The sequence below is a fragment of the Cyprinus carpio genome, chromosome B2, assembly GCF_018340385.1.
Source record: "Cyprinus carpio isolate SPL01 chromosome B2, ASM1834038v1, whole genome shotgun sequence".
Lineage (NCBI taxonomy): Eukaryota > Metazoa > Chordata > Actinopteri > Cypriniformes > Cyprinidae > Cyprinus > Cyprinus carpio.
This window is the reverse complement of record NC_056598.1, coordinates 30,920,704-30,948,580: the sequence shown is the minus strand read 5'-3', so window position 1 is coordinate 30,948,580 and position 27,877 is coordinate 30,920,704. Positions and strand designations below refer to the sequence as shown.

Genomic DNA, 27,877 nt, shown 5'->3' with positions numbered 1-27,877 from the left:
AACATTTTTGTTTCTTTTTTAACACTAAGGTAAATACTAATTCTGCTGTTAAATTAACAATTAAAAAAGAAAGAAAGAAAGAAAAGGGAAATTGTTGTTTAAAAAAGCCCATTATTTCAACTTTACAAATATTTAATGTGAACAGCTAAACACAAAATTGTAATTTTTCATGTTCAGAGTAGTAATAATTTTGCATATTATTGTTCTGATGCTGTTCATGAAATATGATAAAGAATAAGATTCAACCAATGTATTTTACTTGTTGATTACAAATTAATTTCAAAACATTCAAGGAAATTAATTTGCATGAATAATGGCATGTCAAGTAAAAATTCTGATGGTTTATACATAAATTATATGTTTATTTAAGATCATTTCAAGCCATGCACCATGTACCACATTTTCTGTTTTCTTTGGAGAATCTGTGTGTGTTTGTGTGTGTGTGTGTGTGTGTGTGTGTGTGTGTGTGTGTGTGTGTGTGTGTGTGTGTGTGTGTGTGTGTGTGAGAGAGAGAGAGAGGGAGTGATATAATATTTGCATTTTTGTGTAGTATTCTGTATGATTCCAGTGCAGCAGCACATTTTCCAGGACTTGGACTGGGACATGTGTTTGTGTTCATCAGTGTTTGTGACATTCAGATTCTGAAGGAAGTCAAAGCTGAAATCAGTCCTGAATCCGTCAGCGCTGCATACAGGTCAGCTTCATTTCTGATTCATCATCCCTGTTATCATTTATTTCTCTCTCTTATATTTAAAGGCATCTGAAGTGAATTTGATTTGACAGGTTTTGCACATTTTATAAAGATGGAAAAGTGTCTATATACAGTAGTCTGCTAGATTGTGTGTGCATTCTTTTAAAATATTGCAATGATTCTAAAACAAAGATTATTGAAGTGTTTTACAAAAAATTCAATTCAATTTGTTACTTGCCATTTCTTTGTAATTATTTGTGAAATTTAATAGCACTTTCCAAGTAAAAATAGTTTCTACATTGTAACAATTAACATTTCAGTAATAAAAGACAAAACACGTGCTGTGCAAATAAAACACATTATAACAGTCATTTATCAGCATCAGATTAACCATATCTTCATCTGTTTATTAATGTGGAAATTGATGCATCTCTGTATATCCAGTTTAATATTCCAGTAGTTCAGCGCTAGACAAACACAGATATAAATATGTATCCTGAAATTAGATACAAAAATAAAATCAAAGCATCTGATCAACCAAATGCCGCAGATTTTCTCAGAACTACTTTCACTTTTCTGAGCCACTGCATTAATGCCTCTCTGTGTAAAGAGAGGAGAGTACAGTACTAAAGTGCTGTCAGATTCGTTAGGATAATAATAAATCCTCCTAATGACCCCAAAGTGCAAAATCATTACAGTAACATTCAGTCAGAGTCACTAAAGCAGAAAATGTGATGAATCACAGGAACACATTCATACAGCAGATGCATGAAACAATCACAGGTTTGTTCTGAAAGGAGCAAAAACGCAATAATAAACCAGATAATTATGCATATAATCACAACTTCAACATAAATAGCTCTCTATGAACTTTAACTTCCTGTGCATTATGGTGGGTAAATGATAATTGTGTTGTGTTTTTATGCATTTGGCTGGTTGAGGCATAACATGCAAGTGAACGTAAGATTTTCAGTTTGGTTTGATTATTGGGCTGGTGCTGTTTATGCAATATTAATGATTTCTGTGTTTGATTTTAAGGACATTTTAATCTTTTTTTTATTTTCAATGCTAAGTTGGTAAATGACATTTCTGCAGTTTTTATGCAGTTTGGTGTTTGATGCATAACATCGATGAATATAAAATTATAGGTTCAAATGTGTACGATTGTAGAAGAAAAGCTCTTGTTACTCTTCAAATATTTCATAATTTTAATCACTTGTCTTCCCTAGTTTATTTTAAATGCCTTTGCCTTTGAAGTGTGAAACTTTACATTTTTACATCCCATCTTCCAAATAATATGAGCTCATTAGAGTTATAAATAAATTGAAATATTAATCAAATATTAATAAAAATAATTTGCAAATATACACTAGCGGATATAGACAAAATGATCAATTTTCCTATTCGGCTTATGCTGTGTTAATAATTTTGCGTATTATTGGGCTGATGCTGAAAATGCAATATTAAGATTTCAGTGCTTGACATTTTTATAAATTTTTTATGCTAATGATAATCCTGCTCTTTTTATGCATTTAAAATGTGTTTTTATTCATACGCATGTAATCTTTCAAATAATATGAGCCCTTAAAAGCTCATAGAATAATCTAATTAAAATGCATTTTAAAGTATAAAAATCACATTATTTTAAAAGTATTTAACATACTGTATGCTATAGACCTGCACACAAATATACATCTCCCTTTTCAGCTTATATGTTTTTTTTAATGCATGCATTTTTTTTGCATATTACTGGGCTGAGGCTGCTCGTGCAATATATAATTTATTTCAATGCTTGATTTTAAGGTAATATTTGTTTAATTCTTTATGCTAAGTATGTAAATGATAAGCCTGCTGTGTTCTTGCGTTTAGGTGTTTTTTATGTATTTGTGTGTTTTTATGTATACAAATATTCAATGTATTCTTTTACATGATATGAGCTCCAATAAACTGTATTTTAAAATATAAAAAGCACATTATTTCAAAAGTATTTTGCATGTATTTGCTTTAGGCCTACACAAAAATATATATTTTCCTATTCATCTTATATGCTGTTAATATTTTTATTTATTTATTTTTATTTATTTATTTTTTTGCAAATTAATTGTCTGATGCTATTCATGCAGTATGTAAATGATAACCCTGCTGTGTTTATGCATTTAAAAGCGCATAAAAATAAAGTAATTAAATGCATAACAGATGCTGCTGTTAATATTTTTTTGCATATCATTGGGCTGATGCTGTTCATGCAGGATTAATGATTTCAGTGCTTGATTTTAAGGACATTCTTGTTGGATATTTTGTGTGAGTCACACGTTACTGATGCGCGAGCTAACGGTCCCACCCTCCGTCTGTCTCTCATCCTCTCGGTAGCTCTGCTCCAGTCGCCTCTTCTCCGGGTCCGAGCCGCTCACGTCTCCATGGCAACCGTCAGTGCCGCTGGGCGGGGTCTGATTGAAAAGGGGCGGGGTCTTTGTTTTCACCACCTTGTCGAAGTACGCGAGATACGCCACGTATTTGCCCGTCGGAGAGAGAGACACGATGGGGGTAAACTCGTAGCCCCACAGGATCTCGTCGGGCAGGTAGGAGGTGCGCACCTGACAGGTGGCTGATGTGGGTTCCACTGTGGAGCTCATCATCACCAGCAGCTCGAAATCAGCCGGATCCGGGTCCGGGTCCGTCCATCCGCCTGAGAGAAACAGACACAATGAGTACTGCAAGAAATTCACACACTGTGTATGCAGATGTTTTCTTAAAGGTGACGTCAGGTGAACCCTGATTCATAGAGCAGGAGCAGTCAGTGTTTTTGCAGTTCCGTTTGGTGCCACTGGAAGCGCAGTATTTACAATGAACAAAAGTTTCAAAACCTATTTAAATTTTCAGATGAAAGATAAATAGATTACATAAATAACTAAAATTAAAATATAAATAATATGTAAAAAAAAATCTAAACAAAAATGTACACAGCTTACAAAAGAAACGTCACATAATGTAAATAAGCTGTCACAGAATATGAACAGAATAACCCAATTTTGACAAAAAAAAAAGTCAGATAGAACCTTATAATTCCAAGCTGATGCCTGTGCTGTGCTGAAAACCCTTTACCTGATTTATTATTCCTAGTCGAAAATGACCCGCCTTTTCAAAATTGCTTGTAAATGTCTCATTACACTATATATGACCCTGCAGCACAGAAGCAGTCATCAGTAGCACAGGTATATTTGTAACAATAGACAACAATACATTGTATGGGTCAAAATTATACATTTAGTTTTATGCCAAAAATCATTAGGATATTAAGATAAGATCATGTTCCATGAAGATATTTTGTAAATTTCCTACAGGAAATATACCCAAACTTAATTTTTAATTATTAATATGCATTGCTAAGAACTTGATTTGAACAACTTTAAAGATGATTTTCTCAATATTTAGATTTTTTTTGCTCCCTCAGATTCCAGCTTAATCAAATAGTTGTATCTCAGACAAATATTGTCCTCCTAACAAACCACACATCAATGGAGAGATTATTTATTCAGCTTAAGAATTGACCACATGTTTTGTGGTCCAGGCTAAATGATTTATTTCATTATAATTTATTTTTCAACTTGTTTTCTTTGAAATAGCATCACTTTTGTATTTGTGTCTGGAATGGATTGATTGTAGGCCTGACTGATCTGAACTCATGCACATCAGTTTTTGAGTTAATAAAAACTTCAATGCTGGTTAAACTCTGCAGTGAACGGAGGACTGTGGCAGGATCTGACCCTTGTCGGCCCATCGGCGCAGCGGGCTCTGCTCGTCGATGATGTGGTAGAAGGTGAGCGGGAGGATGAGGAAGGGGCTCTCGCTGGCTGTGTCCACGCTGAAGGTCACGTTCTTCTGATCCAAACGCACCGTCTCGCCCTCCTTCGGGACGCACGGCTGTAAAAGCTTCCCAGTCACCTGAAAAAATCACATTAATTGCATTTGTCCTCAAAGAACTTGCAATATTTCACTGCCAAAACATAGTGTCCACATGTACAACCAGCTCTGAAAGGAAGGCAGCATAAAAATTATTAATATATATATATATATATATATATATATATATATATATATATATATATATATAAGTGGTGTCAAACGATTAATCGCAATTAATCACATCCAAAATAAAAGTTTTTCCACAGCTCTGTTTTTTATGTTTTGTGATAGTTGTTCATAAGGAGTGCCTTGTTTGTCCTGAACAGTTAAACTGCCTGATGTTCTTCAGAAATACCCTTCAGCTTCTACAAATTCTGTGGTTTTCTAGCATTTTTGTGTATTTGAACCCTTTCCAACAATGTTTGTGTTTTTGAGATCCATCTTTTCACACTGAGGAAATCTGAGGGACTCTTATGCAGCTATTACAGAAGATTCAGACACTCACTGATGCTGCAGAAGGAAAAACCATGCATGAATTTTTGAACAGAATGGAGATGTGTACACTTTTCTTATCTTGCCTAAATATCATATTTATAGTAGATAGTTCCATGTTTCCCAGAAATTAACCCTGATCTTCAAATTCAAAAAGTGTCATTCTCTTCTGTGCTTGATGAAGTGATAATTCTCTCCTCCGGTTACCTGGCAGCCCAGCAGCAGACTCTTGCGCATGTTGGCGACTCGTATCATGAGACACGGTCGGCCGTCATGATTAGCTATCACAGCATGCTGACTGAACCGAATCGTCCCGCCACGCTTCTTCGGTCGAGCCACCTGAGACAGAGAGAAGAACAAACGTGTCTGGGTCATATTTCACCCCGAAATATAGATGTTTAAAACATAAAAACATTTAAAAATGTATTGCAGTAATAAAAAAAACTAATGAGAATCAGTATTGAGAAAAAGTATTACAAAAATGTCTGGAGTTAAACATTGGGTGCATGAAAATAATGAGAACTTGTGGTTAATATATATAATAATTGAATTTCATAATTGAATTTGTGTCATAATTGATACATTTAGCAATATTAACACTGTTATTTTCCTGTTCATTTCAGTGAAGCTGCTTTGTATAAAATGTTGTTTAAATAATAGTGACTTAAATTAACTGTTTAAACAGTAATATGTATTTGTTACTTGAATATACAATGTCTCTAAACTCTCTCTCTCTCTATCTCTCTCTCTCTCTCTCTCTCTCTATATATATATATATGCATGGAGTATATTGTGACCTATTTTGTGGGATAATGTTTATATGTATACACTGAGAAAAATTATTAATTGAATTCACTTTTTTTTTTTAAGGTAAGTGGTTGCAATCAATTTATTTTAGCTACATTTAAATAAAACAAATTAAATGACTTTCATTTTTTTTTAAATCTAGTTAAAATAAATTGTTTGCCAGCCACTTACCTTATAAAATGTAGTATATTTTTTCAGTGTATTTTTATGTATTTGTTACTTTAATGTACATTTTATTTTTTATAAAAACATTATTTTAGTTTAGTTTAGTTTAGTTTGCAGCACAATGTGACCTGCATGTTTTCCGTGTTCAGGTGAGTAAAAGGATGCGCACCTTGGCGAGGAAGGTTCCGGTGATGAAGATCTCCATGGCGGTGGTGATGAGGAGCTGGATGATGAGCAGGACGATGGCAGACGGACATTCCTCCGTGATGCAGCGGTATCCGTATCCGATGGTGGTCTGAGTCTCCAGCGAGAAGAGAAAGGCTGCGGTCAGTGTTTGCATCTGCATCACACACACACTGTGGTTTGCTGGAGGATCAAACTCTACGGAAGATACACAAACATCAGACACAAACTGATGCACACAAACAAGCACATGGATGTAAAAGGGGTTTTATTTTATTGAATGGACTCTGGCTTACTGTATCACAGAAAAACAATATTTATAATAACAAATCTTTTCTTTGCTGAGTTTATAAGGTTAAAACAACTTTACATGTAGCAAAAACATTTTATTAAATATTTTTTTAATTAATTATAAATAAATACAGCATTATTTAATAATTTCATTATTAATTTTAATTATTTCATATTTATAATAAATTTTTTTGTCCTTTATCTTTCATTTAAATGCATCTTGCCTTCATTCTGAGGCAAAATTTTATTGCTCAGAAATTTCACTTTTAAAACTTTGACTTCGAAAAAAATGTAAATTAGAAAAAAAAATCATTTTGATGAAAGATTAGGCCAAAATAAACATTATTTCTTTATTATAACATGTATGGAATATCAGGGTTGTTATTGTTAGCTAAAATTAAAATTAAAATTAAAACTATAAATAGAAAATTTTTGTTAATTGAAACAAAGTAAATGTTAACTGAAAAATAAATAAATAAACTTTTAAAGGCAAAATCTTTTAATTTTAACAATTAGAAGTACTAAAATAACAAAATAAAAAATATATATAAAAAAAAAAAGACAATAATAGCAAAATGACTAAAACTTTAACTAAAATGATCATATACATATATATATATATATATAGATATATATATATATATATATATATATATATATATATATATATAATATATATATCCAAAAAAAAAAATAAATAAATCAACAAAAAAATTTTAATAGAATAATAATTATTCTAATATAACTCCAAAAACATGAATAAGTCCAGGAACATGAATTAAGAAAGTCACTTTATGTTGATTTTAATTGTATTTCCAGCTCTTACCGAGCAGGTCTCCATGCACCAAAGCCAGCAGGTACCACAGCAGTCCGAAGGTGAACCAGGTTCCCACAAACGTGGCACTGAACAGAACCAGTTTATACCTCCACTGCATGTCCACAAAGGTGGTCCAGGGGTCACGCAGGTACAGAGCGCCACGCCCACTCACATGCTCAATGCGGACGTTGCTCCGCCCATCCTTTGTTAGCACCCGCCTCCGGCGTGCCACCTGACTCCCATGCCCCGCCCCCCCGAGCAGAGGCTTTAGAATGTCTGTCTGTGTCTGGGAGTGGCACACTTTCTGAGGGGCGGGGCTGTGAGAAGAAGTGGGTGTGGCCGACGTCATCTGGAGAATAAACTTTTTTTATTTTTTTTAGTAAAACGTTAAGTTGTTTACATTCACATTAACATGTATGCATTTGGCAGATGCAGTAAAATTGGCATTTTTTGTATGGTATGCTTAAATATGCAAATGATGCATTATCAAAATAAATATGCATACATTTTCAGAACAGAAATCTGAACATTGGTTCAAAATTCTTGTTTGATATTCTTGACATAGAAGTTAAAGGTTTTTGCTGTTGGGATTTTGGATTTCTCTTTTTATCAACAGACAGAATTATTTATTTTTTTACTATGTTTTTAGGAGTAAAATGTTGTATAAATCAGTGTGAATGTTATTTAAACAAACCCCTCAGTAAAACCCTTCAGAATACAGATAGGAATTAAACTTTAAGTTTTGGTGTTTGTAAGTGCTGCTAATGTGAAGAAAAAACTCACAAGCTTTAAAAATATGCATTTTCATCACGTTTTTAGGAATAAAATGTAAAAAAAAAAAAATCTGTGTAAATGATATATGAACAAACCCCTCAGTAAAATCCTTCAAAGTATAGTGAGGAATAAAACCCTAAGTTCTGACATTTGTAAGTGTTGCTCAAGTGATTATAGTGCCTGCTCAAATTGAGAAAAAAACCTCTTTAAAAATATGTGTTTTCACCACGTTTTTAGAAATAAAATGTTATACAAATGAGTGTAAATGACATAGGATAGGAACAAACCCCTCTGGCATTAAATTTTTGCATTTTTACCATGTTTTTAGGAGTAAAATTTACCATAAACCAATGAGAAAAATATTTAAAAATTTTTGCATTTTTACCATGTTTTTAGGAGTAAAATGTTGTATAAACCAATGTGAATGATATTTAAATAAATCCCTCAGTAAAAACCTCTAGAATATACATTTAAATAAAACTGCTAAGTCTGGTGTACGTAAGTGTTACTGAAGTGGAGAAACAAACTCATTTTTAGAAAACATCCTGAAATCTAGACGCAAATAGATAAAGTGCAATAAAATAACCACTTAAGTATATATTTTCGATGCTCTCTGTCTCCAAATTGACTAGTGCATTGACTTACAGGCCACAGCTCAAACACAATGTCTTTTGCTACTTAAAATACAAATATACACATTTAGATGCCACGATATTCAGCTCATTCAGTGGCCTTCAGTGTTTTCTGCAGTACTTTTGTTTTTTGGTGTAGATTTCAGTCCACAGGGAGAAGATCTTGTTGAATACAGTTTATCTGGTTAATCAGGTGAAGAGACCGGATTATTTTACACGAGAGAGACTTTGACCAACAATGAGACGAAAGAGATGAACTAAATTAGGCCATGTGAAAAAAAATCTAGACTGTCTCTCCTCATTTGCCATATAAAATCATTACACAGCAAAAAATGATGTTCTTCTTTAATATTTTTGACCTGTTTTCCAGTACAAATATACTACAATATAAAATGTACTGGAGAAGCAAAATGAGTTAAAAGAGCAAGCCTCTTTTTTAACTTTAAGTGAGTTTATGTTTAAATTAAAAAAAAAAGACTAAATCAAGACTAAATATCTGTTAATAGGGTCAGAAAATAATACTGTTTTCCTTTTGAGTTAAATTGATTTTTCTGATCCCATTGACAAATATTTGTTCTCAACTTAAACATAAACTCACTTCATTTTGAGACAGTTTTTCTTTCTTTTAGAAAACAAGACTTAAAAAAACAAAACAAAAAAAACAATACCTGAATAAAAATGTGTAATTCTAAATATCTGCATATACAGCAAAGTCTCTCTTTTCTTTTTCAGCAGAATGATTCATGGTAAAGACTGAAGGTGTTTTACTAACCCTTACGAGTGTGTAATACTCATGATGTGTTTTAGTCTTTCTTCCTGTTTCTGTCTGTCTCTCTCTCAACTTGTCTCTCTCTCTCTTGGGTACAAAGGAACGTATTGTTTGAAACACTAACCAATGAGACAAAACCGACCGCTGACAAACATATCTTTGTGTATGTGTGTGTGTGAGAGAGAGAGAGAGAGAGAGAGGTGTGTGTGTGTGTGTGTGTGTGTGTGTATGTGTGTGGCACAATAGCAGCTCATTAGTATTCCAAAGTGGATAACGATCCCCCCTCCACAAATCTCAACCCACAGTCTTTCTTTCTTTCTTTCTTCCTTTCTTTCTTTCACAGTTTAACATGCACTCAAAACACACAGAGTCAAACTCAGGATTGTTTTGTAAGTTTTTCCACAGATTTAGCTGTTTTCTTAACCCGAACCTGAGCGCATCTGATAGATCATTGCACTGCAACACCAAAGTAAGGCATTTGTTCCCAGAACATGATAAAATGATGAAATGCATTGGATAAAAGCATCTTCAAATGCATTAATAAGAACAACTTCCATAACGTCTGTCTTTGAAGTGCTTAATAAACACAAATATTGCAACTGTTACAAAGATGTATCAACTTTATATTGTTTCATATGTATAACTCAATATTGCAGTGTAAAAAAATATTATTTGAAATTGTAAATAAAATAAAGATTACTGAAGTACATTTTACAATAAAATACTATTTTAATTTTTACTTAATTCAACGTGTTAATTTCAGTTTTTTAGTAATTGTCTGGGTAATTTGCTATCAGTTTCTAGGTGAAAATTGTTGCAAAGTTTTTTCAGTGTATTGAGAAAATAGATGAATCTGTTAGGAGATACAGGTTGCATGATGTATGCAGCACCTGTTGTTCAGAAGTTCTGAACTCTTTAACCAGGAGCGTCATCAAACCCATTCAGAAAGTTGAGTTTGCATGAGTGCATGTGAAATCCAGCGTCTTACCTTGTCATTCAGAGAGCTGCGAGGCTGCAGTCTATTAACACATGCGCTCAGGTGTTCAGAAGCTGAGATTCATCAGATTCTACATTCAGGTTTGCTGATCTCAGCTACATGTTGATGTTCAGTAAACAAACTTTACTAAACAAGTTACTAAACAGAAGCTCTGCAGAATGACTGAATCTCTCAGGAGCAATGACATGCTTTTATAAACTGTCCCACATCTCTCTCTTTTTCTCTCTCTCTCTCTCTCTCTTTCTCTCTCTTTCTCTTCATTCAGCTCAATCAGCACGTGTTTGTTCTGCTAAACTCCTAAAGCTATTATACGTAGGATTTGGCTTTTTATTTCCTCTTTTTTTTATAATATTTTTCAGGGTTTATGAGCTCAAATTAACTGAATATTTGCACTTTTGAAAATGTAAAAATTAAAATGATCTAGTGAACACAAATAGGTTAAATTAAGATTAAGATGAAAAACTGGTTGTAAAACATAGTATAGAAACTAGTTACAGCACTAAAAATCTTGATGTTAAATAAATAAATGAATGGACATTTTGCAATAACAGCCCAAATATATATTATATTATATTATATATTATTATATTATATTATATTATATTATATTATATTATATTATATTATATTATATATATTTTTTTAAATATAACCTACTTTGTAATTAATTTTTGGATGACAGTAAAATTTGGATAGCATTTTATTTTCAGTATGCACATCAAAAATGCATGTGACCAAAATTTTAGTAGAAATAATAAATAAAATAAGAAAATAAAAATTCACACATTAAAATTCACTAATACTCATTATACTCTTATTTTTAGTTTAGTTCACTCTAACATTCTTAATAGAAAAAAAAAAAACCTAATATTTTTCATATTAAATTTTTTAATTTACTCAATAAATATTAGTAAATAAGTATAAAAATGAATATATCTCTATTTTTTATCTCAGCCTAATTAATGTATCCAAAATCTATCAGTATATGATTATTGCACTAGGGATATTTGTGCGGAAGTTTAATGTAGCATTGATGTTTTGATGCTTTAGTGCTGGTGTGAAAGCAAGAAAGTGAAAGAAGCTGAATTAAAGAGCTTTTCTTCCACGCTCTCATTCAGTTTTAATCTTCATTTGGGGGTTTTTGTCCTGATTCAGGCACTTTGCACAAACGTCCTCTACATTTATGGATGTCGGGGTTTGTGAAGTGCTGGAACAGAACATCCTGAGAACAGCGGCTCACAAAGGAAGCTGTGAGAGGAATGAGAACTCCGGAGTGATGAGGCGTTTCATTAATGAGAGATGCAGGAGGAGAGCTCTGAGAGAAAGAGAGAGAATGAGAGAGTGATGCTGCTGCTGGACACTGTGAGCTGCAGGAGGCGCTGTGTGTCACATCCATCAATGCATTCACTCCTGCACGGTTAGCAGACTTTATACTTTATAGAAATTAATTAAAAATAAATATATAGTAATATATTTTTGGTATAATTCTATATTTTTTATCATAGAAGTATTTATTTTATTGCGTTAATTAAATAAATCTAGATTTTTTTTTTTGCAGCATTTCCTAAATATTACTGATTTTTTTTTGTGTTTTCATAAATATTGTTCTCTTTTGTGTTATATTTTTAATATATATATATACTTAATAACTTACTTGTTAAGTTCACTTCCATATATCAATATGCATGTAATAAATATGTAACATTCATGTAATAAATATGAATATTATATGTATTAAATAATATCCAAATAATATCTATGTGTCTGAACTTAAAGCATTTTATACCAAAAAAAAATAAAAAATCTTAACTTGTCATTTATGGTATTTCACATAATGTTCACGTTATATACTGTTTATATCTTTATTTTTTTAAACAACAAATATCCAATATCTAAGACTTTAGAACATTTTATATTAAAAACTGAAATGCTAATTTCCTATAAACATTACTTACTATATTTTTTCTAAAGTGTTGTTTTTGTATTAATTTTGCCTTTTTTAAATATATGAAATGCTCAATGCTTAAAATGTTTTCTTTTGTATACATATATTTATAAATGAGTTCCATACTCTTCCATATATTAAGAAAAACATGTAATATCCAAGTCTCAGATAAATAAATACATTTATTTAGCTTAATTTCTGCTTTAATATAAACATATTTCTGCACAATTCTATTTATATTTTTATTAATTATTTTTATATAAAGTATTAACATAAAATATGCAGGTTGGTTCAAATGCATTCAAAAAATAAAATGAAAAAGAGAAAAGTGACAACAAAAATAAATAAAGATTTTTATGCAACAATATAAAAATAAGAATAAGGGTACAATAGGGTATAGAGCTCACACACACACGCAAAAAAAACAATTAAAAAAAAAAAAAAATCTTTATAGGTTTCTTATTCTTAAGAGTCTCTAAAAGGCCTGCAGCCCAACTTCAGGGTTTTATATTAGCAAACTGTATTTATTAATTTGGAAGATTGAAATTTATGAAATTTGGTCAAACATGTTCGTAAATTGATTAAACAGAAGACTTTTGAAACTCTTCCTTTCTTTATTGCAAGCAAAGAAAAAAACAACAACACTGTATTGAAATACAATAACATAAAGAAAGGAAAGGGAGGAAGAAAAGAATAATAACACCTCAGTCAGTAAGATAAATATTTTCATAAGGCTAAAGAAAAATGTTATTCTTATTGTTATCAAAGACAAAGATAGTTAAATGTTAAAGTTAAATGTCTCACAAATAATAAAACATAACCTTCCTCAACTTTTAAAAATTCTCACAAAGAATTTAACCTGACTGCAATGATAAGTGATAGTCTTCCTCAACTTTTCACAATACACATAAGTTCGAGAGATCAAAACAAAGAAGCAAGTTTGGGATTTCGTTGGATAAACATCAAGTGAACGTCGCTTGATTGTTCATCCCAAAGAAGCACAAAGTCACTTTTACGGACTTTTAAATTAAATGTTCCCTCCTGGTGGAATGACCTGCCCAACTCAATCCGAGCAGCTGAGTCCTTAGCCATCTTTAAGAATCGGCTTAAAACACATCTCTTCCATCTTTATTTTGACCCTCTAACTTTTTCACTCACTATTCTAATTCTATTTAAAAAAAAAAAAAAAAAAAAAATTAATTACCCTTTTTAATCTTTTTGTATTCTATCTATTTTCTTTTCATTTATTATACAATTATAAAAAAGACCTCTAACACTAGCTTGCTCTATTCTTTTTCTATTCTATCTGTTTTCTTTTTATTATATTATTTAAAAGCCCTTGCTACGTATACTGTGTTTATGCTAACTGAGACTTGTTATAGCACTTATATATCATTGCTCTTTTGTTGTTTTTGATTGCTTCCATTGTCCTCATTTGTAAGTCGCTTTGGATAAAAGCGTCTGCTAAAAAAATAAAGCAAAATCTTAAAATGTATCATACCTCTCTTGTTTTATTAGACTACCTCTCTTGTTTTATTAGAAATGCACAATTATTCATGAAGTTACCATGTTTTCTTCTGAAGTATGCTATCAAAAATACTGTTCCGGGAAAAATGTACATCTATAGGCTTTATACTGAGAAAATATAACAATCGCTTTATACATCTACTGTTACATTTCTTCCTTTGAAACCCTTCCGTCTGACGTCACAGAGCACTGCGCGCGCAGCGTCTCGGATGGAGGAGGAAACTCGTTTTATGAGCTCATTTCTCTCTTCCACACACACACACAAACACACAGAGCCGGAGAAACGAGTTTAAGCGGAACACTACAGACACACAGAAAAGGCGCGCGCCTTTAATCCCGTTCTTCATTCACGGAAACGCAGAAACCCGTCGTGATGTTTCCCGAATCATCCGCAGGGTGAGTTTAAAACACTTCATTTCTGGAGTTTTTTACACTCTAATCGTGACATGGATCATTTTAGCCTCCTATTTCAAATGACACATTATGTGTAGCGCGCGCATTTGGGTCATCATCATCATCAATATAGATGCTACATGAGAATTCATATAATAAGCGCGCTGTATCATCTTTAAAATGATCTTTCTGCGCAGTCATTTCTGTGAGTTAAACAATTAAAATAAACGAACAGGTAGTGATGGAACCTGTTAAACAGGTTTGATGCGCTAATGATATTTATTATTACGATGATGTTTTACATGAACAAAGCTCATTTAAGCACCTTAACAGAGAAGAGCGTTCGATGATGTAATATCTAGATTGATGAAGTAATAAGGTGTAGGCGAAAGCCTCGTGTTTGAGATGCACGTATCACTGTGACGCATCAGATGATGATGATGATGATCCGGGAAGATCATCATATGATCTGAAATATCCGCGATATTTTATCAGTTTTGTTTGCTTATATGTAACTGTTGTGCACATATGCATCATTAACTACATATTTATTATATTGGCAATCAGTGATTTCATTCATTTTTCACGAACAACAGAGACTGACGAGTTATGAACAAACATCTAACGTTTTTTTTTTTTTTTTTTTAATGTAACTGTACTTGCTTCAGAACGTCCAGAGAACATTCAAAAGTAACATTCTCAGGATGTTTGCAAAATGATACAATGGAATTTTCCGATATCACGTGTAACAAAACAAGACGTTTTTAAACATTGTGAACTTTCAAAGAACATTCAGAAATAATGTTTTCATAACTTATGCAAAATGTTTCTAGAAAACATAGCCTATTGTTAGCTGAACTTTCTATTCTATAACCCTGCAAACATAATATCTGGTTCCCTCTTGGTTTATCAGGGAACCAAATGATAATGTTCTAGCAACGTTCTTTTATTTATTTATTTTTTTTCATCTATAAAATGAGGTTTTCAAGACGTTCTGAGAAGCTAGAATGGTTAGCTGGGAAGTAAGTCATTTCAGAGGCTGATTCAGTGGAGTTTCAGTGTGAATCATTAGCAGAGCTGCTCACAGGCCTCATTTGCATAATCAGACTTGTCCAGCTACATTCTAAATGCACTCCCCAGTGTTTTTATTTCATCACATTGAGCTCAGATGATGAAGTCAGACTGAACACATGATTATTATGGAAACATTACATGGGAAAGAAGGCTTCATTCAGACAGAGACGCTTTCAGTCATCAGTACTTTTCTTTTTCAAACATTGGGTCTGTATAAGGCAATTGTAGGTTTATTTAAAAACATTGCTTTTTATGTTTGAGCATACAACATTATTTAGTAAAACTTACACAAAAAATCTCTCTCTCTCTCTCTCTCTCTCTCTCTCTCTCTCTATAAATTAGATTTTTTTTATTCTTCATTTTTTTTTTAGATGTCTATATAGTCATTTTTATTTCAGTTTTTTTTAAATTATTTTAGTTAAACTAACTGACAATGAAAAATGTTTGCTTTGGCAACTAGTTGAAATAATTAAAGTTGACATTTTTATATTTTATTTCAGTTAATGTTTATTTTATTTCAAATAAAACAAATGTTTTTTATGCCTTATTGTCTTAAATATTTAGTTTTTCAAATAATTAATGATATCAAATGAAATCATTTAATTTTAGGAGTGTATTTCTCATATTAGAATTTGTTTTTTTAAATATGTGTATATAGTAGTTTTTATTTCATTTTTTTTAGCTATTTTAGTTCAATTAAATGAAAATGAGAAATGTTGCTTTGGCAACTAGTTGAAATTAAAATAAGTATTTTTTTTTTTTACATTTCATTTCAGTTAATGTTTATTTTATTTCAAGTAACATAAATGTTTTTTTTTATGTCTTTAGTTTTAGTTAATTATAATATCCCTGATCTTACACATTTTGCTTCTCAAGTAAATCTAATAATAGAAAATGTAATAATTAAATTCAGTTAAAAGTTTAGTTTTTTTTTGTTGTTTTTATATATAATATATATATATTTAAATATATTAACATTATTTTTATTTATTTTTTTAATTATTTTAGTTAAACTAAATGAAAATGAAAAATGTTGATTTGGCAACTAGTTGAAATAAAACAAGTTTAAATTTATATTATTTCAGTTAATATGTCTTTTATTTTAAGTAACGGAAAAGTTTTTTAGTGTTATTTGTTTTAATGAATTAATAAAAACCTGATTATTTTCCACATTTTGCTTCTAATGATACTGAATGAGATTAAATGCACACTTATTTGAGTGAAACCCCAGGACTGTTTCTCTGCTCTCCTCCAGGTACAGTTATGAGGAGTGTAAGGCCACAGCTGATTGGCTGCTGGCTCAGGCTCCAGTGCGCCCCCTGCTGGGGATCGTGTGCGGCTCCGGTCTCGGAGGACTGGCAGAAATGCTGAAAGAACCGCTGGTCATCAAGTACAGCGACATCCCGAGCTTCCCTCAGAGCACCGGTGAGTTCAGAGCATGTGCTGCAGCGGCTGACGTGCTGTAATCATCTCCAGACTCACTCCTAACCGTGTTTTCTGTAGTTCACGGTCACGCTGGACAGCTGGTGTTCGGCACGCTTAAAGGAACGCCGTGTGTTTGCATGCAGGGCAGGTTTCATCTGTATGAAGGATACCCCATTCAGAAGGTGATTAACACACTAACAGTTTGTCTCAAATAGACCCAGCTAACTAAATGTGTTCTAACATTCTGCTTAAGGTCCCGTAAAGTTATGAAAAATGTTCAGTCTGATTGTTCTCTGAAACATTAAGGTTTTTTCTTGGTTATGCGTGTTTTTTTAAGCGTCATTGACATATAGCTTTTATTAATATTTAGATTTTTTATTTTATTAATTTTTTATATTTTCTGTTTATTTAAATTTGAGTTATGTTTTAGTGATTTAGTACATTTTTGTTTTTATTAGTTATTTTTATTTATTTATTTTAAATTTTAATTAATTAATTACAATTTTCAGTTTGAGTTTATATATATATATATATATATATATATATATATATATATATATATATATATATATAGTTTTGTTAATTTATTTTTGTTTCATTTTTAATTATTTTAAAAACATCAAGTTAAACTTGATTGAGAAATGTTGCCTTGGCAACTAGCTGAATTAAAATATGTTCATGTTTTTTTTTAAATTTTACTTTTTTAATTTGTTTTTGCTATTTTAAAAAAATAATCATTTCATTTTATCTTAGTTTTTGTTTTTAAGTTACAAAACTTTTTTATATGGGTTTAGATTTAATTTTTAATTAATTATAATAATAGCCTGGATGCAAGTGTTATAGAACACATAAATGGAATGTTACATTGTATCATTTTGCAAAACATTATAGGAATGTTTATTTTTGAACATTTTTAAAGTTCTGAAAAAGTAGTAACGTTTAAATATGTTAGATAGACATCCAACTGAAACAGAAAACTTTCCATGATTTGAGAACATTATTAAAGAACGGAGAGCTTTACACAAATATTTCCTGGAAGAGCATTAGTTGATGACTTCTGCAGAACGTTCCGAGATCATTCCCAGTCTTCTGAGGAGGAGCTGTTTCTTTTTCGTTATCTCCTGCACTGTATCGCTTCTCAAACAGCCGCTGCTCCTGTATTATCAGTGTTTGCTGAATGTAAATATCAGCAGTGTTTTTACAGTCTCTTTATTAATACAAAGCAAACTTTACACGTGTGAAATGTTCACAGAGTTACACAATCATCGCTCTAGTTCTGCTCCTCTGAGAATAATGTCAGAGTGCAAAGATTCCTAACTATCCTCCAGGTGTTAGTTTGTGCATTACATATTTCTGTTGATTTTGAGATGAATTGTGACGTTGTTTCTGATGCTGGGATGATCTGGTTTCGGCAGACCACGATGCCGATCCGTGTGTTTAAGCTGATGGGTGTGGAGACGGTCATCCTGACCAACGCCGCCGGCGGACTCAACCCGGACTTCACTGTGGGCGACATCATGGTCATCAAAGACCACATCAATATTCCTGGATTCGCTGGAAACAACCCGCTGGTCGGAGCAAACGACGAGAGGTGAGACTCTGATGATGCTGAGGTGAATCTGATTCAATTCTGAGATTCTTAACTACATCAATAATAGCACAGACGCGTTTGATGAGGAGCAGTGCTGTTATTGTTAACTAAAAACAGTACTAGTCATTGAAACGAAGATGAAATAGCGTGTAAATATTAGATAAATAAACGGAACTAAAAACTTAATATTGCCCTGGCAACAACCTCACATGAAGTACTAAAATGATTAAAACAGAGATCAAATTAATTAAAGCTATATAGAAATATATTTGAAAATAATAATAGTAAAAAAATCACATAGTAAAATTTCTAAAATGAAAACTTAAAAATTAATTCAACTTATATAGAATGTTTATATTTTTTTTAAAAACATGTAACAAAATCGTTAAAATCAAAACTGAAATACAAAATAATTAAAGCTATACAGAAAATCTTTTAAAAAAATGGATAAATTGACAAAAGGTACAAAATTATTAAAATTAAAACTGAAATAAAGAAAAATTAAAGCTATAGAGAATAATTCAAGTAATACATTTACAAAAGCACATGAGGTAAAAAATAACTGAAATTAAAACTGAAATAAAATTAAATTTATGTGTTTTTAAAAAAATGATGAAAGCACAAAATTTCTAAAATTAAAACTGAAATAAAACAAAAATAAAGCTATATATATATATATATATATATATATATATATAATATATATATATAATATTTTTTGTTTATTTATTTATTTATTTTTTTCTTTTGTTTACCAAAAAAGCACATGACAAAATTATGCATTAAGCATGACTGGGAGCAGTGTAAACTAATAATTGTTAACTAAAACTATAAAAAAAAAGAGAAGCTAATAATAAAATAAAAATATTGGATGAAAGACCGGATCATTAAAAAACACATGGAAATTGAAATAAAATTTTAGTAAAAAATATATTTTTAAAAAACTGATAAAAATAACAAAAGCACTAGTCAAAATGACTGAAACCTAAACTAAAATGAAAATGTATATATAAGTATTGACTGTATAGGAAAGTGCCTGACTGAGAGTAGTGTGAGCTGGTGTGAGTGTGGGTTCTGCTCTGGTTGTGTCTGGCTCAGGTTCGGCGAGCGGTTCCCGTGTATGTCGGACGCGTATGACCGCGGTCTGCAGCAGCTGGCTCACGCGGTCGCGGCGGAGCTGGATTACTCTTCCTTCATGCATGAAGGTGTGTACAGTGTGTTGGGCGGCCCGTCCTTCGAGACCATCGCCGAATGCAGAATGCTGCGCTCCCTCGGAGCCGACGCTGTGGGTCAGTTAAAACACTCTGCATTCTTTTATTATTATTATTATTATTATTTTTCTTAATTGGACTTCATTATATATGTTTCAGTGGGAAATTTGTAATTGTTCTGAATTTTTTCGTTGATCCTTTGGATAGTGTAACTTTGATTTAATAAAAATAGAGTATTAAAAATTATTAATAATTAATATAAACATATACTTTTTTTATAGTATATATAATTAATATGTTATTGCCATTTTAACTTTTAGTAGATATTTACAGTTGGGAAATTATTAGTTGCAGAAGTAATTGTTCTGTATTTTGTGCTGATCTTTAGATAGTACCAACAAAATTGAATAAACATAATTAAAAAATAATTTATAATAGCATATATTTTATGTATAACATATATATAACCATATAATTTTATTATTATTATTATTTTAACTTTATATGTTCAGGGGGGGGAACTTAGTAATTTATGTTTAATCGTTTGGACAGTATAACATAATAAAATAATTTATATATATATATATATATATATAATATTATTTTAACTTGTTATATATGTACAGGAGGGAAAGTGGTAATTGTTCTGTATTTTGGTTGATCTTTAGTGCAACAAAATTTAATAAAAATCGAATAAAAAAATAATTTATAATAGCATATTATTTTTATGTATAATATAATTAACATATAATTTTATTATTATTTTTAACTTTATTTGTTCAGGTGGGGAACTTGTATTTATGTTGATCGTTTGGACAGTCATATCAAAATTGAATAAAAACAGAGTTGATAAAATAATATATATATTATTTTAACTTTGCTATGTATTGTTCAGGAGGGTAAGTGGTAACTGTTCTCTATTTTGTGTGATCTTTAGATAGTACAAAAAAATTGAATAAAAAATAGAATTTTAAAAAATTAATAATAGTCATATCATTTTTTATGTATAATATAAATAATATATAACTTTATTATTGTTATTGTATTTATGTTGATTGTTTGGAAAGTATACAAAATGTAATAAAAATAGAGTTGAATTGATAAAAATAACTTTATATATATAATTATTTTATTATTATTTTAGCTTTATTATATACATTCACGACGAAAGTTGTTATTGTTCTGTATTTTGTGTTTGATGCTTTGGATAGGGTAGTGTAGTAAAAAAAAAAAAAAAGTAAAAAATAAGTGTGCATGGTCAGTTGTGATGTTGATTCGAGCTTGTTTTGAATCAGAATAATTTCTTTGAGTGACAGAGGTGGAGGGAGATAATGTATGAAGTAGCATGACACACAGAAGCAGTGTGATGTATGAAACTGAACTGGAAGTGCTCTCTGTGTGTGTGTGTGTTTTAAGGCATGAGCACGGTTCACGAGGTGATCGTGGCGCGTCACTGCGGGATGAGGGTCCTGGCTCTGTCTCTGATCACCAATCAGGCGGTGATGGACTACGACAGCGAGAAGAAAGCCAATCACCAGGAGGTCCTGCAGACAGGCAAACTGAGAGCGCAGCAGATGGAGAAACTCGTCTCCACCATGGTCTCCCGCATGCAGCTGTCAAACAACCAACTCTAAAGCACTGACCCACACGCAGACCGCCAGACGCTCGCTGACCACACGGACACTATCATAGATTTTCCCTTTACGGTGTTTATATTTCAGGGACAATGGGAACATAATTGCCTTTTCCTGCCCCTAGAGGGCAGGCAGATAAATAAATAAATCAACACACATACACACACATGTAACACCATCATACCTGAATGATGAATGGAGAGATTTTAAACTTCAAAGTTATTCTGGTTTAAACTGATTATTTTAATATGTATTTATTGTGTCCAAATGTCTTAAACGTGATTTATTTAAAACCTTAGTTAAACAAGTGGGAAATAATACATAAACATGTCCAGTCATGAAGAAAATTGGGATTTTTGTTTTGTTTTTGAATATATATATATATATATATATATATATATATATATATATATATATATATATATATATACATATATATATATATATATATATATATATATATATATATATATATATATATATATATATATATAAATGTTTAAAAGAAGAATGTTACTGAATTCACTGTAAGGTACTGAACTGAAGATTAATGTATTTATTTGACCTATTTATGTAAAGCAGCTTAAACTATAAGGTTTTTGAAGTTGTTTTAAATTGCACTAAATGATGGAGTATTTTGGTGTTTTATGTGTCAGTTTTAAGATCTGAATTGCTGTTTTACTGACTTTTACCTGCACTTTCCCCAAAGACATTTATTTAATTGACCTGAACGTTGAAATTGCACATCAAGCTTTTACAGATGTTCCTGTGTGATCTGCGTCAATGCAATAAAAAATAATGTTGTACCAACAGTTTTCTTGGAATGACATTGTGTTGCTGTATTATTCCTGCATCTTTCTGAGATAGTAACCAGTTTTTTCCCCATCCAAACATTTCCAGTTTCCTCAAACTCTCCTTACAAATAATTTCCATGACATCACATATTGATTCTTGTCCATAAATGGCTAAACTGTCATTCTTTCTCTTGAACAGGCATTTCTCGTAACTTTTTTCTACCATTCACTGAAGTTAATACTTAATAGTTTAAACCTTGTTTTGTTTTTATGAGACTTTAGTTTTAGTTTTTATTGCAGCCATTAAAATACAGTGAAGCTGTAAACAATTAACTCACGTAACAGGCCTGCACATTTTGCACATGATGGATGGAATATGTCATTTTTTTGTTATTTTTATTAATGCCTTACATCAGAACAGTACAATGAGAAATATTCAAATGTAATATTTAAATGCTACACTAAAGCTACAGCCTGGGAAATGTAGCAAGCTAAGCTACAGCAACATGGCAAAAGTAGTTTGCTACGTCTAAGCTATTTTTTTTTTAATTTTCATTTTTATATTGAAACAACATCATACCTAATCAATGCTCTCTCAGTGATCAATAAAACTGTCAGTCAAACATATAGACCACCATAATAGTTCAGTTTAGTTGTTTATTCAACAACTGTTTAAAACCAATTTGGCAACAAAAATCAGTATCATGTACAGGGCTGGATTTACCTCGTATTGTGACATAGGCAAAAATTATTTTTTTATTGAATTGTTTTATTAATTTTGTATGTCAGCCAGAAACGTTCTATTAATTATTGCTATTCTGGCTTTATTGTAGGCTATACAGATACATTTATATAAATGGTAACACTTCACAATAAGGTTCATTATATAACAGTAGTTAACTAGTGTAGTTAACATGATCTAAGAATGAACAATACTTCTGCTGTTAAGGTTGCACTACAGTGAGGAACGAGGAGTCGTGGGATGAACACAAACAACAGTCTTTAATCATCCAGAAAGGAGGAATACAGGGCAGGCAGGAACACACAGGTAGCACAATGGGGATAGACGTTAAAGACTCGACAAGGAAACATGGGGCAGACTATACTTTCAATACACAACTAAACAAACTAAATAACAAGACACAGAGCACATGGGGAGCAAAAACCCACACAGACAGTCCAGGGAAGTGACAGTTTGCCCCCCTCCTGGAAGGCGCGTCCTCACGCCACAGAAACAACAAAGAGTCGGACGGTGGGGGACTTAAAAAGGAAGACAAAGGAGTGGAAGTGGGATGGAAACGGGATGGCAAAGGGATGGCAGGAAATCCATTAGAGAAAACTGGTGGAGGCTCAGGAGGAAAATGGACCTCCGAGAGGGGGCCGGTAGACAGAGTCCGTGGTGGTGACAATGGAGCCAGGGAGAAGACCATAGGGACTTGAAGCAGGAGGAGCCAGGCGGGACCCAGGCCACAGCCATAACTGTGACCCACTATGGAGCTGACGGAGGAAGGAGCCATGGTGGAGGAAGATCTGACACTCCAGTGGGCCGACCAACGGCAGCGGAGCAGGTGGTGGAGGAGCCCAATGCGGAGACGGAGAGCCGATGAGCCAGGGTGACGAGGGGGATCCGGAGGGCCGAGGTGGAACTGATGGCTCTGGCGACCTATGCGGAGGTGGAGTTCCGGAAGGCTGCGGTGGAGCCGGAGTGACATCTCTCTCAGCAGCCAAAACAGAAGGAGGTAGAGCCTGATCCTATATGAGCCAGCCGGAGGGATGGAGGGACATGGCCCTGCCTGAGGAGTGGAGTCCCAAGGCAATTGATGGTAGATAACAGACCAAGGTGGAGCCAGCAGGACGAGGGAGCCAGTGGAGCTATTTTTCCTTTGAAAGCCAAGTTTCTAGCATATGTAAAACTGCATTTTCCATCTCAAAAATATATGTAAATTGCGACCTATGCTCTCAATGTCAAATGCAGAAATGTCATTCCGTGCATTCATGACCTCCAGGTAAGATTATTGTAATGCTTTATTTGGTAGTTGTTCTGCATGCCTAATAAATGCTAGAGTTCTTACTAGAACCAGGAAGTATGACCATATTAGCCCGGTTCTGTCAACACTGCATTGGCTCCCTATTAAACACTGTATACATTATAAAATCTTTCTAATTACTTATAAAGCCCTGAATTATTTAGCACCTCAGTACTTAAGCGAGCTCATATCGCATTATAGTCCTCCACGTCTGCTGCGTTCTCAAAACTCTGGCCATTTGATAATACCTAGAATATCAAAATCAACTGCAGGCGGCAGATCCTTTTCCTATTTAGTTCCCAAATTCTGGAAAAATCTACCTAACAAGTCAAGTCAAGTCAAGTCTCCTTTATTGTCAATTCTTCCACATGTACAGTACATACATACAGAGAATTGAAATTGCGTTACTCTCAGACCCATGGTGCGTACCGATAACACTAACAGTAGAGCCTAAAAATACAGATAGATAGAGATAAAATCTAAAATATAAATACACTATACAAATAAGGGCATGTAAAAAAAAAAAAATAAATAAAAATAAAGTTAAATAAAGCAGCGCAAGGCACATGGCAGATAGAGTGCAAACCAGTGAGGTGAACAAACAGTGCAGATAAAAAGATTGTATTGCAAAAAAAAGAGAGCCGTTTTTTTATTTAACTGACTGAAGAGGTAGTAGAATGACGTCAGTTCTATGCTGAATGAGGTAGTGAGCAGACCAATGCTGCACAAAGTGACTGGTGCATGTTATCGTATTAGTGGGAGGGGGGAGTGGAAGGACCTGGGATCTTGGGGGGGGGTTCATAGTTCAGTGGTGCCTGGGGCAGAAGAGGGAACGGGGGGCAAGTTCGGGAGCGAGTTCAGCTTCCTGAGAGCCTGATGAATGAAGCTGTCCTTCAGTCTGCTGGTCCTGGACTGGAGACTCCGCAGTCTCCTCCCTGGTGGAAGCAGACTGAAGAAGCTGTGTGGGTGGGATCACCTGCAATGCAGAGGGCTTTACGAGTGAGACGGGTTCCGTAAATGTCCTGGAGGGAGGGGAGAGAGACTCCAACGATCTTCACAGCTGCTCTAACTATGCGTTGAAGAGTCTTCCGGCAGGACACGTTGCAGGCGCCATACCATGCAGTGATGCAGCTAGTCAGAATGCTCTCGATGGTGCCTCTGTAGAAGGTGCACATGATGGGGGCCGGGGCTCTGGCTCTTCTCAGTTTGCGGAGGAAGTAGAGACACTGTTGTGATTTCTTGGCCAGTGCTGTAGTGTTGTCGGCCTAGGAGAGGTCCTCTGTGATGTGCACACCCAGGAACTTGGTGCTGCTCACTCTCTCCACAGTCGCACCGTTGATAGTCAGAGGAGGCATGCTGAGTGTGCACTCTCCTGAAGTCAACAAACAATCTCCTTCGTCTTCTCCACGTTCAGAGAGAGATTGTTGTCACTGCCACCACCCGGCCAGGCGGCTCACCTCGCTCCTGTAGTTTGTCTCATCTCTGTTGCTAATGAGACCCACCACAGTCATGTCATCCACAAACTTAATAAAGAGGTTGGAGTTGTGTGACGGTGTGCAGTCGTAAGTCAGCAGAGTGAAGAGGAGAGTTCAGCACACATCCTTGGGGGGCACCAGTGTTCAGTGTGATGATGCTGGATGTGTTGCTGCCGACCTGTACTGCCTGTGGTCTTCCGGTCAGAAAGTCCAACAGCCAGTAGCACAGCGGAGTGTTGAGTCCCAGCTGGACCAGTTTTTGAATGAGCTGTTGAGGTATGATTGTGTTGAATGCTGAACTGAAGTCTATGAACAGCATTCTGACGCATGAGTCCTTTTTGTCTGTATGTGTGAGTGCTGAGTGGAGGGCAGTTGCGATGGCGTCATCGGTCGAGCGGTTTGACCAATATGCAAACTGGAAGGGGTCCAGGGAGGCGGGACGGCAGACTTGATGTGGTGCATGACTAGCCGTTCAAAGCACTTCATGAGGATGGGAGTAAGTGCAACAGGACGGTAGTCATTGAAGCAGGATGGAGACGGCTTCTTCGGGACTCGAATGATGGTGGTAGCTTTGAAACATGTGGGAACAAAAGCTTGACTAAGTGAGATGTTAAAAAATGTCTGTGAAGACATCAGTGAGTTCCACTGCACAGTCTCTCAGTACACGCCCAGGGATATTGTCAGGACCCAGAGCTTTGCGTGCATTGATCCTGCTGGGGTCAGCGTCATCACCTGGTCACCGGTAGAAGGTGGAGTCTTCTGTGCAGTGGTGCTGTTTTGTTCCTCAAAGCAAGCGAAGAAGGTGTTCAGCTCGTTAAGCAGGGAGATGTTGCTGTCACAGGTCCGCGGTGGGGGCTTGTAGTCCGTAATGGTCTGTATCCCCTGCCACAGGCTCCGAGTGTCTCTGTTGTCACTGAAACAATGGGCTATCCTCCTGGAGTACTGTATCTTACCCTGTCTGATGCCCTGTCTGATGTTTCAAAACAGTCTTGAAGAGCGTCTGACAACCCTTCCGGCCACACTTGAATTTGTTTGTGAACTGGTTTGGTGACATTAACGAGCGGTCTGTATGCAGGCATTAGCATGACAGTGATGTGGTCTGAGTCACCGGGGTGGGGGAGTGGGAGGGCTTTGTAAGCTCCTCTCTGTGTGGTATAAACAAAGTCTAAAATGTTTTTACCTCTGTTGGAAAGTTTAATGTGTTGTGTATTTTTTGGAAACACACTTTTTAAGTCTGCATGGTTGAAATCCCCAGCTATGATGAAAAAAGCATCAGGGTGGGCTGTCTGCTGCTCACTGACGTGATGGTACAGTTCATTTAGTGCATCGTTCCTGTTGCTGTTGTTGTTTGGAGGAATGTATACAGCAACGAGCAGTATGGCTGTATATTCCCTCGGTAGATAGAACGGCTGGCACTTAATAATCATAAACTCCACCAGGGGTGAGCAGTGTTTGCAGACCACAACAGCATCGCAACACCACGCGTCTTTGATGTAAACACAAAGCCCGCCGCCGCGGGTTTTACCTCCCGCGACCAGACCTCACACCGCTTGTGGCGCCTCCGCTGTGCGCGAGATGCAGCAGTGGGGGTCGGTGATGGTGTAGGCCTCCGGAGCAGACCAAGATCTCGCAGCTGTTCCACGTGCACGAAGTTTAACTCTAAAAATGCGGTTCTGCCGACATCCAGCAGAAACTCACGACTGTATGCGCGCTTAAAGACAGGTAGACGCGATGAAGACGTACAAAAACACTGCGACTTACAAGACAAAAAACACGAAAACACCATTATGACAGGACAGAGAGAAGCCGCTGCATGTGGATGCACCGCCATCTTTTAAAATAATAGATAAATAACAGATAATAAAAGTAAAATAACAACTGCATTAGACTGCATATCAATGGTTCAAACTACTGTTTTTAGCTCTAAAATTATGTTTTTCAAATAGCAACAGAAGGTTTGGAGTGCATTACAGATGTCTTGAAATAAAATATCTGAACAATGTCTTGAGGTGTGACTCCAGGCCATTAAAATTATTGGAGAAATAATGCACTGCTGAAGTGGTAATGATGCCATGATACTCGAGTCTATTAATGGATACTCGAGTCTTTCTCCGTTCTCAAACCATATACATTCAATCCCAAAAACTTCTATTGCCAATGTTCTGTTATCAGTGTTTCTGTCTGTTTCCAGCTCCTGTTTGCTTTGTGCCTTGTTTGTCCTCATAGTTACCCTTGTTTGTTGCCATAGCCACAATTTAAT

At 34.2% G+C, this 27,877-nt stretch overlaps 2 protein-coding genes across 2 annotated transcripts; one reads left to right on the top strand and one right to left on the bottom strand.

The window, feature by feature from the left end:
* Nucleotides 1-1,062: 1,062 nt before the first annotated feature.
* LOC109057877 (ATP-sensitive inward rectifier potassium channel 10-like) lies at nucleotides 1,063-10,702 on the bottom strand. The gene is made up of 6 exons (XM_042719140.1): nucleotides 10,513-10,702; nucleotides 7,359-7,698; nucleotides 6,228-6,439; nucleotides 5,294-5,425; nucleotides 4,456-4,633; nucleotides 1,063-3,377 (listed from the first exon to the last, which is right to left on the bottom strand). The coding sequence occupies exons 2-6, from the start codon at nucleotides 7,696-7,698 to the stop codon at nucleotides 2,998-3,000; spliced, it is 1,242 nt and encodes a 413-aa protein (XP_042575074.1). The 5' UTR covers nucleotides 10,513-10,702; the 3' UTR covers nucleotides 1,063-2,997.
* Nucleotides 10,703-14,212: 3,510 nt separating this feature from the next.
* Nucleotides 14,213-22,133, top strand: LOC122136285 (purine nucleoside phosphorylase-like). Its single transcript, XM_042719141.1, has 6 exons — nucleotides 14,213-14,389; nucleotides 16,716-16,885; nucleotides 16,964-17,067; nucleotides 18,301-18,476; nucleotides 19,575-19,765; nucleotides 21,104-22,133. Exons 1-6 carry the CDS (start codon nucleotides 14,367-14,369, stop codon nucleotides 21,319-21,321), a joined length of 882 nt encoding a protein of 293 aa, XP_042575075.1. The 5' UTR covers nucleotides 14,213-14,366; the 3' UTR covers nucleotides 21,322-22,133.
* The last annotated feature ends 5,744 nt before the right edge of the window (nucleotides 22,134-27,877 follow it).

Coding starts and splice junctions, on each gene's coding strand:
- LOC122136285 (XM_042719141.1), top strand. CDS start 14,367: ATGTTTCCCGAATCATCCGCAGG. Junction 17,068..18,300: donor AAGGATACCCCATTCAGAAG/GTGATTAACACA, acceptor TGGTTTCGGCAG/ACCACGATGCCGATCCGTGT. Junction 19,766..21,103: donor CCTCGGAGCCGACGCTGTGG/GTCAGTTAAAAC, acceptor GTGTGTTTTAAG/GCATGAGCACGGTTCACGAG.
- LOC109057877 (XM_042719140.1), bottom strand. CDS start 7,698: ATGACGTCGGCCACACCCACTTCTTCTCACAGCCCCGCCCCTCAGAAA. Junction 6,440..7,358: donor GGTGCATGGAGACCTGCTCG/GTAAGAGCTGGA, acceptor TATCTTCCGTAG/AGTTTGATCCTCCAGCAAAC. Junction 3,378..4,455: donor GCGCCGATGGGCCGACAAGG/GTCAGATCCTGC, acceptor TGTTTCTCTCAG/GCGGATGGACGGACCCGGAC.